We start from the raw sequence: 16,826 nt of genomic DNA, 5'->3' as shown, positions 1-16,826 counted from the left end.
AGGAAATTGGAATGACCAGCGTAACCCTGGCTGGAGAGTCCCCCTCCCAGTGTGGAAATGGCTATCTCTGAATGCAGAGTTTGGGGAGGAGTGGCGAGGGCGTCCGGGAAGCCTGCCAAGTCTGTCACATTAACAGAACCACAGATGTCACCGCCAGATTGCCTCCAGATTCTTTGCCATCTTGAAAAGTCTGCTTTGTGGTCTGAAATCACTTGAGCTTCAATACTTGCTTTGATGAAGCTATCCAGTTTTGTGTAATGTCAGTCTAAAATGTTATTTACATTTTGTGTACATCTAAGATGATATTTATATTTTACATTTCAATGATGTTACATCTTTGTAACTTGATCTGGAGAAATGGCATGTGTCTCTCCAGGCCCTTTAATGATTAGAGCTGATCCTAGATTCTCAGTTGCTGGCTCTTAGATGTAAACTTTAGAAACCACAAAGGTTGTTAAATATTTTAAACTTTTTAAAGCAACAAATGAGCTTTTCATTCATTAGAATTTAATACAGTCACGTGGATAATTAAAACAATTTCAAATAGATGTAAATGGAAAAGATGACTTAAGCTAAGTTTTCTGGAGATAATTTTCACTAGTCAACTTTTCCAGCAAATTAATTAGCTACTGTCCTACCCACATCCAAATAAAGAAAAAGATGCAATTTAAATGTATTCCTTTTGTTCATCATTTTAACTCAGTACAGGAGAACAGAAAATAAAAACAAAAACAGTTATACAGTGCCAGGCACAGATCAGTGTTGAGAGCAGCTAAAATAGGTCTCTAATTTGATTTATCTCTTGGGATCTGAAATTCCTATTTTCGAGAGATTCCTGTTTATAAAATTCCTATTTTAAAAAACATGGTATTTGCACTTATGAGAAGCCCTGTCTACTAGAGTGGAGTAAGGATCCAAGTCTCTGAGATTTAAAGTCTCTGTAAAACACTGTTCACTAAATCTCAATGTTGTTTGAGTTAGTAGACATTGGTGCGACTGGAAGGTTTCCATGGGAGATTTGAGTTTCATTGAAGAATAAACTTGTGTGAAAATGTGAAAAGTTCATGATGGCTAGACATTTGTAAGCATAGGCAGAGGATGGCATATGGTTTGTTGTTTGTTTACATTGCCCGAAAACTTTGAGTTATAGCTTAGAGGTGAGAACATGTTACTCTCTCTTGTCTTTGAGAACATGGTGAGGCAGACGCTTTCACTTGGGTAGCTTCTAGAAGGTACGTTAACCCTGATCTCACCAAGGCCTGACTTACTCAGCAGCTACTTCAGTGGCCATCCTTTTCGGAAGTTTGGCCCTGTGAGAGAAGAGATTATTCATTAATGGACTATCTTTGAGTGTAGGAATCAGTTAAAACAATGATGTTTGATTTTTCTAAACAGATCCAAAGCACTGTATTTCAGACTTTTAAGATTCTTTACTAAAATGTTTCCAAATTAGTTATTTAAAACATTAATGTTAGGCTGATGAAATGCACTCTTGGAAAATGTTGTCTAAATCCGTATTTGAGCTCACTACTTTGCTCTGAATCACTTGTTTAATTGTGGTATTTCCCTCCCTAAAAGACTCTAGACTTAGCTTCAGAAGAGTTGCTTTGGATCTTGGTTGCGCTATCAATCAGACATGTAACTTTGAGCAATTATAGAATCTAGTCTTATTTATTTCATCAAAAGACGGGGTAGTAATAATTACAGGGTTGTGATATTAAATGAAATAATATATAGGAAAATCCTGTACTTTGATGTGATCCATAAATGTAATGAACATGATGATAATAAGCTAGTTAATTGACATTTCATCTCATTAAGATAATTGCTGTTTAGTAGCACTATCTCTAGATGCTGTCTAGCCACTGTAGATGAGAATCATATAGGATAATGCTTCTAAATGTTTTTTAATGTGTATTATGGATGTCTTATCTCTCTGTATTCTATTCCAGTGAGTGTCTTAGGGAAAAAAGGTTATACTGAGGTGGGCTGATGTTTTACTTCTCTTAAATTATGAATGCACAGATTTGGTGTCCTAATGACTCGTGATTAAGCCAGTGCTAAAATACTGCTAACTATGTGCCACATACAACCTCTAGGATTATTTATTATTAATCTTTCCAATAACCCTAGAAAGTGGGTACTGTTGTTAACCCCTGTGTAAAGGTAGAGAAGCAGGACCAGAGAAATGAACTTGTGTAGGATTACATAGTCAGTGTTACCAAATTTAATTTTCTTATACCCCCTTTCAGCTTTGATGAATAACTAGGCAAAAAGGATATATCAGGATAAAGTTAAGTCCTGAATATTGTTTGGATCTGAGAAGTAAGAGATGGCATCTCATCTTGGAAAATTTATTGTGCCTAACTGAACATTGGGATGATACAGAGCTTGCTTCTTGTTTTCCATAAGTGTTTTCTTGTTAAATCTTTAGTGCCTATTATTGGATAAATTTACTGTATATAAATCCTTGACTAGGGCTGTTTCTTTCTCCTGAGTCCAAGGTATCATAATGGGATGCTGAATATGTCAAGAGGCCAAGTCTTCTCTGTCCTGTGCTATGCATGAAATCATCTGAAGAAAGATCCTCAAGCCCTATCCAAAGAGACATTCCAGATCTTATGGACTACTCAGCCTTTTGACAAGCTTAGAATTTATTTGGTTTCATATGCTATACATAGTCATTCCTTGATTTTAGGCCTGTTTTCCTTCAGTTGAGCTACTATCTTATTTGTTTATAAATTTAATAGATTTTACTGAAGCGCTCTCATGTGCCAGGGCTACTGTGGGGTGTTGGGAATAGGATAGTGAATGTAACAGGTACATACCCTTTATTGAGCTTATGGGAGAAGACAGACAGTGATCATTTCACAAATAGAAGTAACTCAGCTGCTCCAGAGAGTGTGGTAAAGGTGCGGAACATGGTACTCCAGGGACAGATAAGGGGAGGCATTTGCAGACACGTGATCATAATTTGTAATCCCTTTTCTGTCTTTGGCCCAGTATATGATATCAGACCTTAGGAGGAACAGTGGGAGGGTAAATTAGAGTGGGTGGAGAGCAGAGCTGGCAAGGTAAAGCAGAGGTAACACCAGTGGCCACAGGGAAAAGAAAGGAAAGCTAACCTCAGCCACTTACCAGACCTCAGTCCTTGAGAACATCAGAAGCATCAGTAATACTCGTAATAACTGCAATTTTCAAGAAAAGCTGCTACATAGTCATTTACTCAACTTAGTAAAAGGAAGAAGACAATATATTTAAAGTCATTTCTGTTAACATGGTTAAAGTATTTTACTTTTGAAAGGTGGCATGTCAGTTTCAATGCAACTTATTTATCTGGACTGTTGTTTAGATGAGATTGCTGCCTACATCTATGCAAATATTTATAAACAGCATGAATATTAATGCAGAAGCACCTCTGGATGTGAAGACAGCTGACCTTGGTTCCTGGCTCCAGCTGCTACCCAGGCCATGAATAAATAATTAAGATCCTCAATGTTCATGTTGGTGAAAATGCTATAATAATGTTTCCCCCTGTATCTCAGACGCTTCTTTTATATATATTCATTTGATTAATATTCATGGCAAGTTCACCCTGTTGTTTTAGTCAACTTTTTCATCACTGTGACCAAAAGACTTGAAAAGAACAATTTTTGAGGGGGAAGAGTTTATGGGAGCCTCACAGTTTTGGAGGTCGTTGTCCATAGATGTTCCTGAGGGCCCAGGGTGAGGCAGGACATCATGGGGGAAGACTGTCAAGGAGGAAACCAGCTCAGGACACCACATCAGGAGGCAGAGTGAGACAGCTCCATCTCCAGGAACAAATTATATACCCTAAAGGCATGACCCCACTGACGCACCTCCTCCAGCCACACCCTACCTGCCAACAGTCACAACTCAGTTAATCCCTATCAGGGGATTAATTACTGTTCAGTTAAATCTCTCATAACCCAATCATTTCACTTTGAGATTTTCTTGCATTGATGAGCTTTTGGTGGACACCTCATGTATAAACCATACTACCTGTGCACTGGGAATAGAGTGACAGGCAACAGAGATGTGGCTGTTGGCCTCCACTCTTCAGTGGGAGAGACCCAACTCTCATTTATAGTGGGGCTCTAATTTTGAGGATCCTTAGCCTACAATGCTGTTCCCCTAGTGTGTTCATGACATGATGACATGCTCCATCTCTTCATTTGGATCTCTGCACAAATGTCACCTCTTTGGATAACCACCCAACATCCCCACCCATTCTTGTCACTGTGGGTCCCTTGCTTTTCTTTTCTCCCCCCCTTTATCACCATCTGTAATTATGTTTAATAATGGTTTAAGTCTGAGACTGAAGCGTAAGCCTTCCTAGGGAGCATCTTTCCTGCTAGTTGGTTGTTACTATTTAGAATAGTACTTGGCACACACCGGGCATTCAGTAAATATTTACTGAATGAATGAGTAAATGAGATGATCACCTAAACATGTAATTACCAACCACGATAAACAAACGGGATAAATGGAAGTACTTTCAGTACTATAAATATCCCACACATGCAAGGTGGTAAAGTATATTTGAATTTGAGGAAAAAAAGTACAATCTGCTGAAGATAACCTGTTTAAGTTTTGTGTTTTGAGCTTTCTCTTCAACCATTCATTTCCTAAAAGTTTCCCTTTTCTTTGTTTCCATGGTTTGGAATATTGAGCTCTACCTTTATGGTTTATAACCTCCACTCTTCCAGTTCTATTACTGAGTAGAGTTTCTTAACTTGGGTCAGTGAACCTTTGTGAAATCCACTGGTGACTCTCCGGGCCCCAGGTGCTCCTGCAATTGCATGCAGCGTGTGGGGGGATCTGTGCATCCTACCAGAGAGCATTCCCGTGACTTGGATTCTCAGGGTACATGACGCCTAGAGTTTAAAAATCATTGCTGTAAATTTTTGTATTTTTCTTTTCCTTTTTGTTGCACCCTTAGCATTTATTTTTCTTCTTCAGATGGTTTCATATTCCTTTTAATTTTCCCGATTGTATTTTTGTATTTTTAAATGTTTACAGTTTGATTGTCCCCAGTGTGTGGCAGGCTTGGTTTATTGTGTGCATCTGATCCCAGCTCTTCTCCCTGTCTCTCTTTTGTCTGGCCAACAGTGCGTGGATGTGCCAACTGCAGGGTCGTCCTGTCCAGCCCTTCAGGGACCTTTACTTCTCCGTGCTACCCCAATGACTACCCTAACAGCCAGGCTTGCATGTGGACCCTCCGAGCCCCCACCGGCTACATCATTCAGATAACGTTTAATGACTTTGACATTGAAGAAGCTCCCAACTGCATTTATGACTCATTATCCCTTGATAATGGAGAGAGCCAGACTAAATTTTGTGGAGCAACAGCCAAAGGACTATCATTTAACTCAAGTGCGAATGAGATGCATGTGTCCTTTTCAAGTGACTTTAGCATCCAGAAGAAAGGTTTCAATGCCAGCTACATCAGAGGTATGTAAACCAAAGACAGTGCCAACCTTCTGCTTTTAGTTAACATGTGCTACAGTAAACACAAGGACCAGAAGACAGAGTTATGCTCTTTTATGTGAATGTGAATGATTAGGATTAGGACCTAAGGACAAGAATCTGTTAATATTCTTTGAGCATTCTCATTAGCCATCTATGACTACCAGATCCAAAATTTGGTTACAGTAGAGCTGAATTCTTTTCTGTTTTTTATATGCAGAGCATATAAAAGCTGCTTGGAAGACAATGTCAATACTCTATTGCTAATAATTAAAATCTATAATTCTAACAATTCTCCCCTGGAAATTTAGAACATCCCTATTTAGAAATCATTTTATTTGGGGCAAGTTCGAGGCCAGCCTCAGCAAATTGTTGAGGTCTTAAGCAACTTAGTGAGTCTCTGTCTCAAAATATAAAAGGTCCCCCAGTCCAAAAAAAAATGTTGTCCTTTTAAAGAACTACCCAAGGGGACAAATATAGAAAATTTACATGTAAATTTAAAAAGAGCTATTCATAACTTATGCTAACAAACAACTTGCCTAGGAAAGCCCCCTGAAAGTGGTTAATTGAAAGAAATAAAACATTATTGTTAAATACATTTCCCAGATTCTGGCACTCATAACATTTAAATAATCTTGTTATCTCTAAAACCTGTCTTTGCTTAAGGAGTCTCAAGCTTCCAGACTGTGAGATTTAGTTACATGTTTTTGTTTTTTGCTTTTGTTTTCTTTCTTCTTATGAGCTTCCTAAATAGATGTAATATATTTAAAAGAAAGAGAGGGAGGGACGAACAGATGGATATAACCATGAGAATGTCTGACCTTCGTCATTATAAATTGTATGTTTTGGTTGAGAAGTTATGTGCTGTTTGTGATTGATATTAGGAAAACATGTGGTTAAGTAAAACACAACTGATTTAAATTTTCAAAATAATGTTTTAAAAAATATAAAATAAAGGACACTTGAAAATGAAAAAGACATGAATTAAAATTCCCTGTATATCCACCAAACACTCATAGCCACTGATAAGATAGGTATCTATGACTAATTCCTTCCAGCCTTTTTTTTTTAATGATGCAGATGGAATGCTGGATTCATACTTTGTATGAGTATTCCTTTGCATAAGTAGACCTATAAACTGCCTTATATTTTAAAAGTAGACTAAATTTCATAATTCTCTACAATTCTATTATGGATTTTTTTACTAGAATATTTATACTAAATGGTGTCCTATCATACAGCTCTTCTTGGTGTTTATTAAAATATGTTCATATGAGCCATTCATATGAAACAGTTTTTAAATAGCATTTTTAAGGAAACATACTTATCTCTTATCAATTTTATACAGTTTATTAATATAGGGACAAATTCATAGTATTTAATAATTTAATATATATCACAGAAATAGTAGGCTACTACATTTTTATTTTATATTTATTATACAAATAACAATAATAAGCACTTCCTGTTTATTACTATGGTCACCACCCTGTGATTTGAGATATTAACCTATTTGTTTTTGATTGACCATCCAACCAGTGGTGCCATTGCTCATTTTACAGATGAGGAGACTAAGGTAGAAAGAAGCAAAGTAATCCAAGGTCATGTCTACTCTTTAGAAGAGCTAGGATATGAAGCTCCATTGTCTATTTACTCTTTACTGCTCCTCCAAAATTAGCTCAGATGCCAAAGTTTAAAGGGTCCACACCTTAAAATTCCATTTTTGTTGGATTTTGCATTACACTCTCTCCTCTCAATAAAATTCTATTTGCATTTGTTCCTAAAATAGCCTGCCAATGGGGAGAAAGAGAAGGATATGGAGTATCTGAAGAGAAGAATGGGGTGGTCTTGGAATGTTCAGGAAGAGTAAAAATATTTGTTAATGAACATGGAACTATTGGTTATGTTTAGAAAATATTTGAAAAACAACTTTCTTTTTTTTTTTTTTTTAACTGGGAATTGAACCTAGGGGCACTTAACCACTGATCCACATTCCCCAACCCTATTTTATATTTTATTTAGAGACAGGGTCTTGCTGAGTCACTTAGGGCCTCACTGAGTTGCTGAGGCTGGCTTTGAACTCGCCATTCTCCTGTGTCAGTCTCCTGACCTGCAGGAATTACAGGCATGTGCCACCATGCTCAGCTAAAATAACATATTTTAAAAAATCTTAATGTGTAAACAAAGCCTTCCTGAAAACTAGCTATTTTCTTAATTTGGGAGTTATATTTTATTATTTTTTTAATTCAGAGATTAAAAAATACCAACTTGACTTGCTATAACTCCTGTTAAGTGTGAGACTCAATCATGATTAGAGTTAAAACAGATAGGATTTCTTATTGTTGTTATCATTGGTTTAAGACCAGTGGTAAGGGGTTGGGATAGAGGATGGGCAGGGAAGGAGAGGAGCGAGGGGACAGAGGCTGGATACAAGTAAGTGAGTAGAAAGTGCTGGAGGAGAGGATAGGTCAGAGGTTTGCATCTGCTTAGTCTGTGTTCTGCAGTTAATGTGTCTTGTCTTTGGTGCTATGTTTTGTCCTAGTTGCTGTGTCCTTGAGGAATCAAAAGGTCATTTTACCCCAGACAGTAGATGCTTACCAGGTATCTGTTGCAAAGAGTGTCTCCATTCCAGAGCTCCATGCGTTCACGCTGTGCTTCGAAGCAACCAGAACTGGCAGTGAAGACAGTGACTGGACAGCTTTCTCTTACTCAGATGCATCCCTCACACAACTACTCAGTTTTGGAAAGGCCTCCGGTGGCTACTTCCTAAATATTTCCGGCTCAAAATGCTTGCTGAACAGCGCGTTACCTGTGAAGGAAAAAGAAGACATTTTCACTGAAAGCTTTGAGCAGCTCTGCATTGTTTGGAATAATTCTTTAGGCTCTGTCGGTGTCAATTTCAAAAGAAACTATGAAACGGTTCCGTGTGATTCTACCATCAGTAAAGTTATTCCTGGGAATGGGAAATTGTTGTTGGGATCCAATAAAAATGAAATTGCTTCTCTGAAAGGGGACATTTATAACTTTCGGCTTTGGAATTTTACCATGAATTGGAAGATCCTCTCCAACCTCAGCTGCAATGTGAAAGGGAATGTGGTCGACTGGCAAAATGACTTTTGGAACATCCCAACCCTTGCTCTGAAAGCTGAAAGCAACCTAAGCTGTGGTAAGCCTGTGGCACAGAGAATTAATATTCTTTGTTTTTTAGCATTGTTCTATGAAAATGTTTGTCAGTAAGAAATTACACACACACACACACACACACGCACACACGCACACACATGCACATACACACACATATAAAATTATGGTTAAGGAGCTCTTTAAATTTTTTAAACGTTATCTGCTCCATCATCACAAGATAATCAGAAATTACATTTGATTATAAGTCATGCTGACTCAGTTAAAGCTTTTTGTCTTATCATTCTTAAATTTTCCCTGTCATAAAATGTCACACGTTTTATCACTATCCAAACAGTTATAATTATTGTGTCTCAAATAGAAATGTTAACACTGGGTTGGAAACAAAAGAAATTAATAAATAAGTTATTGTTCTTATTCACCAAAGCAGTCTACTAATAAGCTGATCTTTATCATCCTGGAGTGAAATTCCAATTGCATTACTCAAATCAACACCTACCACCTAAGATAATAGTATTTACATAGCCAGTACTAACTACTGAACTGTCCATTTTATGGAAAATCTTGATAATCAGAAATTACCAATTTTTTCTTTGACATTTTGTCTCCATTTGTAGTTGTTTCAAGTATTCTTCTCTCTGGTTTCCCTTTAGGAGACTTTAATGTGATATTACTGGAAGTAGCTGAATGCAAAATATTTAGAAAACTAATTCTATGACAAAAACCATATTAAAATAGACCTCTGTAAAATATTCTCTATGTATACAAGTTAATTCTGGAGGTTTCTATTTTAGGCCTGATTTAAACACAAAAAGTAGACATTTCATTTTCAATTTTAAATGTCATGTGACAATCTAAAGTATTGATAATATGTAGTTACAGAGATAACTCTCAGTAAAAGAGGGAAGAAGGGGTCTTGTATTCTAAAGTAATTCATTTGCAACTTTGGGTAGAATTTTATCAGATCTTTTATTCTATTTTGTACCAACTAAAACCTATTGCAAAGACCTTAGGCCACCTTGCCATTTTCTGGACCTGTGCCTGTCTTTCTGGCCTGGGAAATCCCTGTCACCCATCTCTCTCTGTGGTCCATAGCACTCCTGCAGATGGTAGGAAGGCTATCAAATGATGTCGTTTGGAAGATATTTTCTCATGGACTGTTGACAAGGGGTTCAACCACAAACCTGTTTTAGAAGGACACAAACTTTGTCAGAACTAAGGGTGTTTCATGAGATCCTTCTCCAGTCAAATTGGCAAGAGAAACTTCAGTGACTCCTGTAGAAGTCTTCCACTCAGTGAGGAAATAGAAGGTCAAGAGTATGTGTTTGGTGTGGTGTGAAGAGCAAGGAAAGGGATGGGTGCATTTCCTACTTTCTTGGAGACCAATTTCAGTTTAGGACCTCCTTTCCATCATATTCTTGGACAGTGTTAAAAACTCACAGTATGGACTATTCCAATATTTGCCTTTTTATGAGGCAGTATTTTAAGGACTAGGGCAACTAAAATTTTTTTTTGGCAAGGTGTGTTAGTAATTGCTAATACCAAAATTATATTTAAATTGCCTATATGAGATATCACTTCAAACACTTTATAAACATTTAATCATGTTTTATATCATTGATCTCATCATATGAATTGTTTTCTTGGCCCCATTTTGCAGAAGAGAGGGATCAGAGACACAGAAGATTAAATAACCACAATGTTACTTAATTAGTAAGTGGTCACATCAGGATTTGAACCCAGAATGATTGACTTTAAAACTATGCTGTCTTAACGGGTATAAATTAGATGGTTGTTCAGCATAAGCAGGACTTGAAAAATGTGACTTGGTACTAGAGTAGGTGAGCTGATTCATGTCCATAGGAAGAGTAATGAAGTCCAAGAACCAGTAACATATTCTGTACATTCTGTGGGAAAGCACTAGCTTTACAGGGTGTTAACATAGTAGTTATTTGAAACAAACATAATAAGGTTGCTTTCCTGCAGTGATTCTTGATATGAGGGATATAGTATTCCAGGGATTCCTAAACTAAGAAATTCTTAGACCAGGGTTCATAGTCTGAAAGGGCCTGTGGTAGGCCACTTGTGCCTTTCTTTTTGTTGTTGTTGTTTGTTTGTTTGTTTTGTTCTTTTGCTTTTTAAATAATGGTTCACTGGACCACAGCCATGCCTATTTTGTATATATTGTCTATGGCTGCAATTGTGGTACAGTGGCTAGGTTGACTGATGGTGATGGATACACCACAGACCTTAAATATTTACTATTCAGCTTTTGGTGAGAAAATTTGCCAACTCTAGGACTAGTCCAAGGAATCATAAGGGTCCAATTTGCTGATGTTCACACTTTGGGAAACATTGGAAAAGACCTGCCAGATCTTCCGGGTCAGGCAAGATGAGCCAATCACTTGTAGGCTCTTTATCTCTTAGTCTTGGGTGGTGGTGCTATTTATTGTCATCTATTTGTATTTGTTCCACATAATTCTTTCAAACTATGAATCATTTGCCACATTAAAAAAATAGATTCACACAAAACTGAATATTAGGTGTTCTTCTGGCAAACAAAACACTAGCACTTGGCTGGAATTTCTACAGGGACGATGCAGGGGGAGCTAAGTGGCATCTGCTTCTTCAGGGGCCTTCCAGTCACCTTAGCCCTCAGTATTCCCGTATCCTTCCTGCTGCAACGCCCTTTTGTTGTCTTTAGATCACCTTTTGACTCTGATAGGCACTTAAGTTTGGGAATCCCAATTTAGGCAACTCTGTTTTCTTATACAGGGCAGGAAACCTTAGAACCATAGAAAAAGTAAGTAGTGGAGTGGCTGGTGAGCTAAAACTTCAGTTCTCCAGTTTGTATCAGGGATTCTTCATATTTTCTTTGCTTTTAATTAATTTTAATATTTTTAATTGACAGAAAACAGTTGTAGTTATTTGTGGTATACCATGTGGTGTTTCTACATATGTTTTACTTGGTGGAATGGCTAACTGAAGCCAATTGACCTATTACCTAATTCATTCAAGCTATTTAATCTGTTACTTCATATACTTGTATTTACCTGTGGTGAGAACATTCAACACCTACTATCCTAGCAATTTCAAGTGTATATTACGTTGTTTTTAACTATAGGCAACATATTGCCTAATAGATCTCTTTAACTTATTCCTTCTGCTTAACTACAGTTTTTTATCTTGCACACCCCAGCCCTTGGGAACCCCCATTCTACTCTCTGCTTTTATGATTTCAACTTTTTGAGAATCCACATGTAATGAGATGACACATCCTCATGTTTCCTTAAACACTATCTTCAAGACTCCTTTCTCAAGCCTTAAGATTACTGGAATGTATACATGCTCATGTACCTTAGTCATCTGCAAGCTTTCAAAATGATTTCATCAAAGGACTAACTCAAGCTTCAGAGTGTTAGTCTCTATAACTTTTTCGGCAGTCTTCTTGCTATTCCAAGATGACGCTAGACACCCCCATTGGGTACACTCATGCCCTGGACCGTGTGTCCGGAGTAATGATGGGAGAAGGGGATTTCCTGTTGCTTAATCATCAGCTCTGGGAGTTGAAGAATCCCAGTTACTTATTAACTGACAGGAAATACCTGAACTACAGATTATATCTAGTTTTGTTAGCTAAGCAAAACTTGAAGAAGTAGAAAAAAGTGTGTCCTATTAACATTTTAACCTTTCTTTTTTTCTGGAAAACATTTTGCTCTGCTGTTTATGGTTATCTTAATTTCTAACAAACTAATGATCAGTACAGTAATCAGTGAGAAAATAGGACCTCATTCCTAGCATTCCACTGGACTGACAGGGCCTGTTAGGTATGAGCTATTCCAGCATCAATTTGTAATAGGAAATGGATAGATTTTCCCAATGGCACTTTGCCAGATAAGTTATAATGCATGTAAAATAGTGAAACAATAGTCTACATTTAATATTTAAATGTCCTATCATTTGTTTCCCATGTATTAAATATCCTTGTCATAACATCAATGTTATTATTAAAAGCTTTAACAATTTCATAATTGGACATTTTGTTTCCCTATATTTTTCTAAGTGTATTTGGGAACTATGCCTGGATTAAGAAATTTTCTCCTGATTTTTAAAATTATGGTTAAATCTTGTCCTTTCCAGAAATAAATGATTTATTTAGCAATAATTCTTTTTCACATTATGGCATCTTTATTTTTCCTAGAACAAAATTTTAAACATTCAGTTTTATGACCTTCAAGGACAGATAATTTTCTTAGCTGACTCTTTAATTATAGGTGCAAGCATTTGCTGTGTTATAATTCAGGGTTTAGACACTGGCTGATGTCCATCAATTTTCACAAAGAACAGACAGTGCTCTCTCTACCAGTTTTATTTATTTTACTGATTACTGCTCTTTCCTGAGGAGTGGTACAGTATAATTCAATGAATAGGACAAGTTCAAACAAATTACATTATTTAACAAGCATAGCTTAAGCACTTCCCTCTATTAGTCACTGTGGATATAGAGATAAGACACAGATCATAAGTACCCGATTTTGTTGTTATTCTTCTCTAGAAATTTTTACATTCTTAAAGACTTTTGTTTTCATCTTCAAAATTTTGCACCTAGTTGCTATGGCTTCATCAGCTCTTAGAGTCCTGCCCTTTCTTAAGCTCTTCGAGTTCTGCCCTTTCTACAGTTCTGTCCCTTACAGCATAAAACTAATTCATTGTTGGAGCCTTCCTTCTCTCCCTAACAAACTATTGAGTTTAATATTTTTTGATTACTAAATCATTTTCAAGTAAAAGTAAAATATAATCACTTTATAATGAATTTTACTCTTTGAGGAGACTCAAACTATTTATTAGCAATTTCCAGAAATAGTTTTCTTTTAAACATATTTTATTGAAAATTTATCAAATCCATTTTAATAACAACAGAAAGAGAAAATGGGAGGGTCTTATTTTTTATTTTGTGCTTATCTAAAATTACTGCTCAAGTTACTATTATTTGTGTTATCAAGGAGGGTGTGAGATGAGCCGCTGGCTGCACATCAGTCCATTTTTGCCACAACTTGCATAAATATATATTCAATAGCGTGATTTGGGAAGAACAATAATATGTACAAAGAAAAGATGAGAGCTTTATAACTGTTCATCAACTGCTCATTTTTTTTTATGAAAACTTGACTCTAAATTAAACACTTTGGCTAGCCTCAAAAATCAGGGACATACCCAGGTCACATTATAAATACTGTTGATGATAAATCTCTCAGTATCTGGGAGAGAAGATTGTCTCCACTTCTTTAATTTCCCAGTTTATAAATACATCAGCCTAACAAAATTGATCATGATATTGGCTATCTTATACAGATATGCTAGAAATGGAACTAGGAAGAAATGCAAAGATTGAGTTTACTTTTGGGGATTTTTGTTTGTTAGCTTACTTTTATTTGAAATGGGGTCTCACCATGTTACCCAGGTTGGCCTCATACTCCTTGGCTCAAGTGACCCTCTTGCCTCAGCTCCTGAGTAGCTGGGGTGACAAGCACACATCACCATGCCTGACTCTATATACTTTTTATATTTCGTGTGTTTGTTTATGTAATTTGGTATATTTGTATTGTCAAATCTCATTCATTAATGTAACTTCCTTCCAGTTAAATTTGTTATTGTTTTTATACCATTTTCACTAATGCAGTTTTCAAATTTGATTTCTATTGCTTTGTTGGATCATTGTAAAATAGTATTTATTGAGTATTTATAAGGCAATGTTAATTTGCTAACCTAAAATTGCCCAGGAAGAACACCAAATTAAAATATTGAGAAGCAAAAGTTATAATTTCCCAGGAAAACCTGTCACATGCTAATATTTATACTTGGTAGCATACAATGAAACTGATAAAATGTTCAAGAATATGATTGCATATCTTGTTCTAAATCATAGCTGACTTTCTTTTCTTTTTTCCACCTCTAAACTCTCCAACATAATGTAGTGGAAATGTAGTTAGCCTAAGAACTTCTTTCCCACAACACTGTCCCTTATCTCTCTTTGTCTTCCAGAGATATTGTATCAGTTCCAGAAGTGGCCTAAGGAGCCTTTGACTGCCAGCATTGTGTGTAATTTGAGAACCAGAGGAACTGGATCCAAGGGTCTCCTCTGTTGCATGTTAGTGGCTGAGATTTCCTCAGTCACTGAGTTGTAAAGGCTTTTTCATTTTCAGAAGTTCCTTACTAAAATACAGAATGCCTATTGGAGAATGAGGTCCTGAAAAAAGTGGGCATACATTGTGATGGAAAGAAACAGAGGGAAGACAGCATTCAAGATAGAGTGATTCTCCCTCCATCTTGCCTCAACTTCTGCCTCCTCAAATGCTTTTTGCCAGAGTACTCTTGATTCAGCTTTCAGACTTTGAAACTTTCCCTCCCTGCCTTGGCTTCCTTAGACAACTAAACCTCGTTTTCCAGCATGCACTCCTTAAACCTCAGCAGTCTGAATTTAATGATAGTCATGCAACTAAAACTAATTTCTGTAGAACTCCTACCAAAACTCCAGAACAGAGTGACGACCCTTTTGGGCCTTCGTCATTCCTCACCCTTCTGGCATACTTGACGGATCCTGCCGCACCTCCCCTGAACTTTCTTCACTTACATTCTGTGAGACCACCTTCCACAGGAGCTGTTTTTACCTTCTCCATTCTGTATGCCTGATCCTTAACCATGGGAATACCCATAGTTCATTCTCTTTGGTTCGCATATCAAAGCTTTGGCACTGGAGGTCCCAGACCCATCAGTAGCTTCTGCCGAGCATTTCCTGGCTAGACCTCTTAGAAATTCCATGTTGCACAGCGCCTCGGTTTCATGTTGGCCCTTACTCTTTACCACTGTCCACCTAAGTTTGCAGTCTTGGTATTTCCTGTCTCCTTTAATGAGATGGTTATGTACCTGTTTCTCAAGTTGAAAACTAGCCAGACTGTCCCTCTTCTTTCTTTTCTACTCTTCAGTTAGTTGATAAAAATCCTAAATGTGTGTAGGCTTCTCTCTGCCCTTCCTCACCATATGCATGACATCAAGCCTGAATTCTTAGTATTATTTCTTCTTCTTGTATTTTCCTTGTTTCAGTGATAGAATCTCAAAAATTATTGTTTTCAAATATTAATCTAATTTTCGCTAGCTCTTACTCATTTTTTCCCATTGCCTTTAAGAAAGAGGTCAGAATTTTAGCAGTCATTCATAACGTGTTGAGTAATTTATTCAGTGAAGTTGGAGCACCCACCTACTGGCTGTGGGATTCCCCATTGGAGGAAAGACACAGGGTCTCAGTCTACAAGCCCTCTGCAGTCTGCTGATTACCTGTATATCTTGTTGTCCCTGTGGTTCTCTACAATACTCTACTGCAGTAATGCCAAGTTATTTGAGTTCCCAGACCTCTTCAGTACCTCCCTGATGTATGCCTCAGAAATTGTCTGGCAGTCCCAGATCTCTTACTGTGCGTGTCTCCCAGGTCTCCTCCATTGTGATGGACTTCCCATTCTCTCTCTCCACCAAGCTGTTGTCATATCCCCCTGTAGACTGCTCCCACCACAGTTCCCTTGGCACTCAAAACTGTGCAGCCAGCTCCATTCTTGCTTCTGAGAGCAGCAGCACTGCTGAGATATTGTCCTGACCCCTGTGCCTCCCTGATTGAAGGCGATGAGTGCATGTGTGTTGCATGAACACATAAAGACCTGTAATGAGCGCTTCTCACCAGTTGATATCACATCATAGACCTGCGTGAAAGGCTGGGCCTTTCTCATACACCATGATCCCTTTCCTGGCCCTGCTGCCTGAGGCAATCAAGAATGAGGAAATGGTGCCTCCTGAGATGCTATTAAACTGCTGGGGTGTCTTCTGCTTACACGCACCATTCACCTCATTAGAAGTCTTTTGTGAGCTCATGCATCTGCTCTGCCTTTTCCCATGGGAAAGTTGGGAAAATGTTCAAATTTTAGAATGTTTCATTTTTAGAATGAAATCATTTTCACATAAATGTCCCTTAAATGGTAAATGTATAGTATTATGTATGTATGTGCATACGTATGAATCTGTAGGTATATAGGCACACATATGTCATATACTTTTGTATTTCTTCTTATGATTTTATTCAAATGCAATATGCTTTGTAATAAGTTTAGCCCATCTTCCTTAGCCACAGCATACTGGTAAAAGTCTGTCAA

At 37.3% G+C, this 16,826-nt stretch overlaps 1 protein-coding gene across 6 annotated transcripts in view; it reads left to right on the top strand.

The window, feature by feature from the left end:
- The window catches only part of Adgrg6 (adhesion G protein-coupled receptor G6), a 135,817-nt gene that overhangs the window by 59,432 nt on the left and 59,559 nt on the right, over nt 1–16,826 (top strand). For all 6 annotated transcript variants that reach the window (XM_047558126.1, XM_047558129.1, XM_047558127.1 and 3 more), the window contains exons 3-4: nt 5,134–5,475; nt 8,033–8,656. In XM_047558126.1, coding sequence (XP_047414082.1) covers nt 5,134–5,475; nt 8,033–8,656 — 966 coding nt within the window. The remainder of the gene's footprint in view (nt 1–5,133; nt 5,476–8,032; nt 8,657–16,826) is intronic.

This window comes from Sciurus carolinensis, chromosome 7, assembly GCF_902686445.1.
Source record: "Sciurus carolinensis chromosome 7, mSciCar1.2, whole genome shotgun sequence".
NCBI lineage: Eukaryota > Metazoa > Chordata > Mammalia > Rodentia > Sciuridae > Sciurus > Sciurus carolinensis.
The sequence above is the reverse complement of the archived record's forward strand: the minus strand, read 5'-3'. Positions and strand labels throughout refer to the sequence as shown.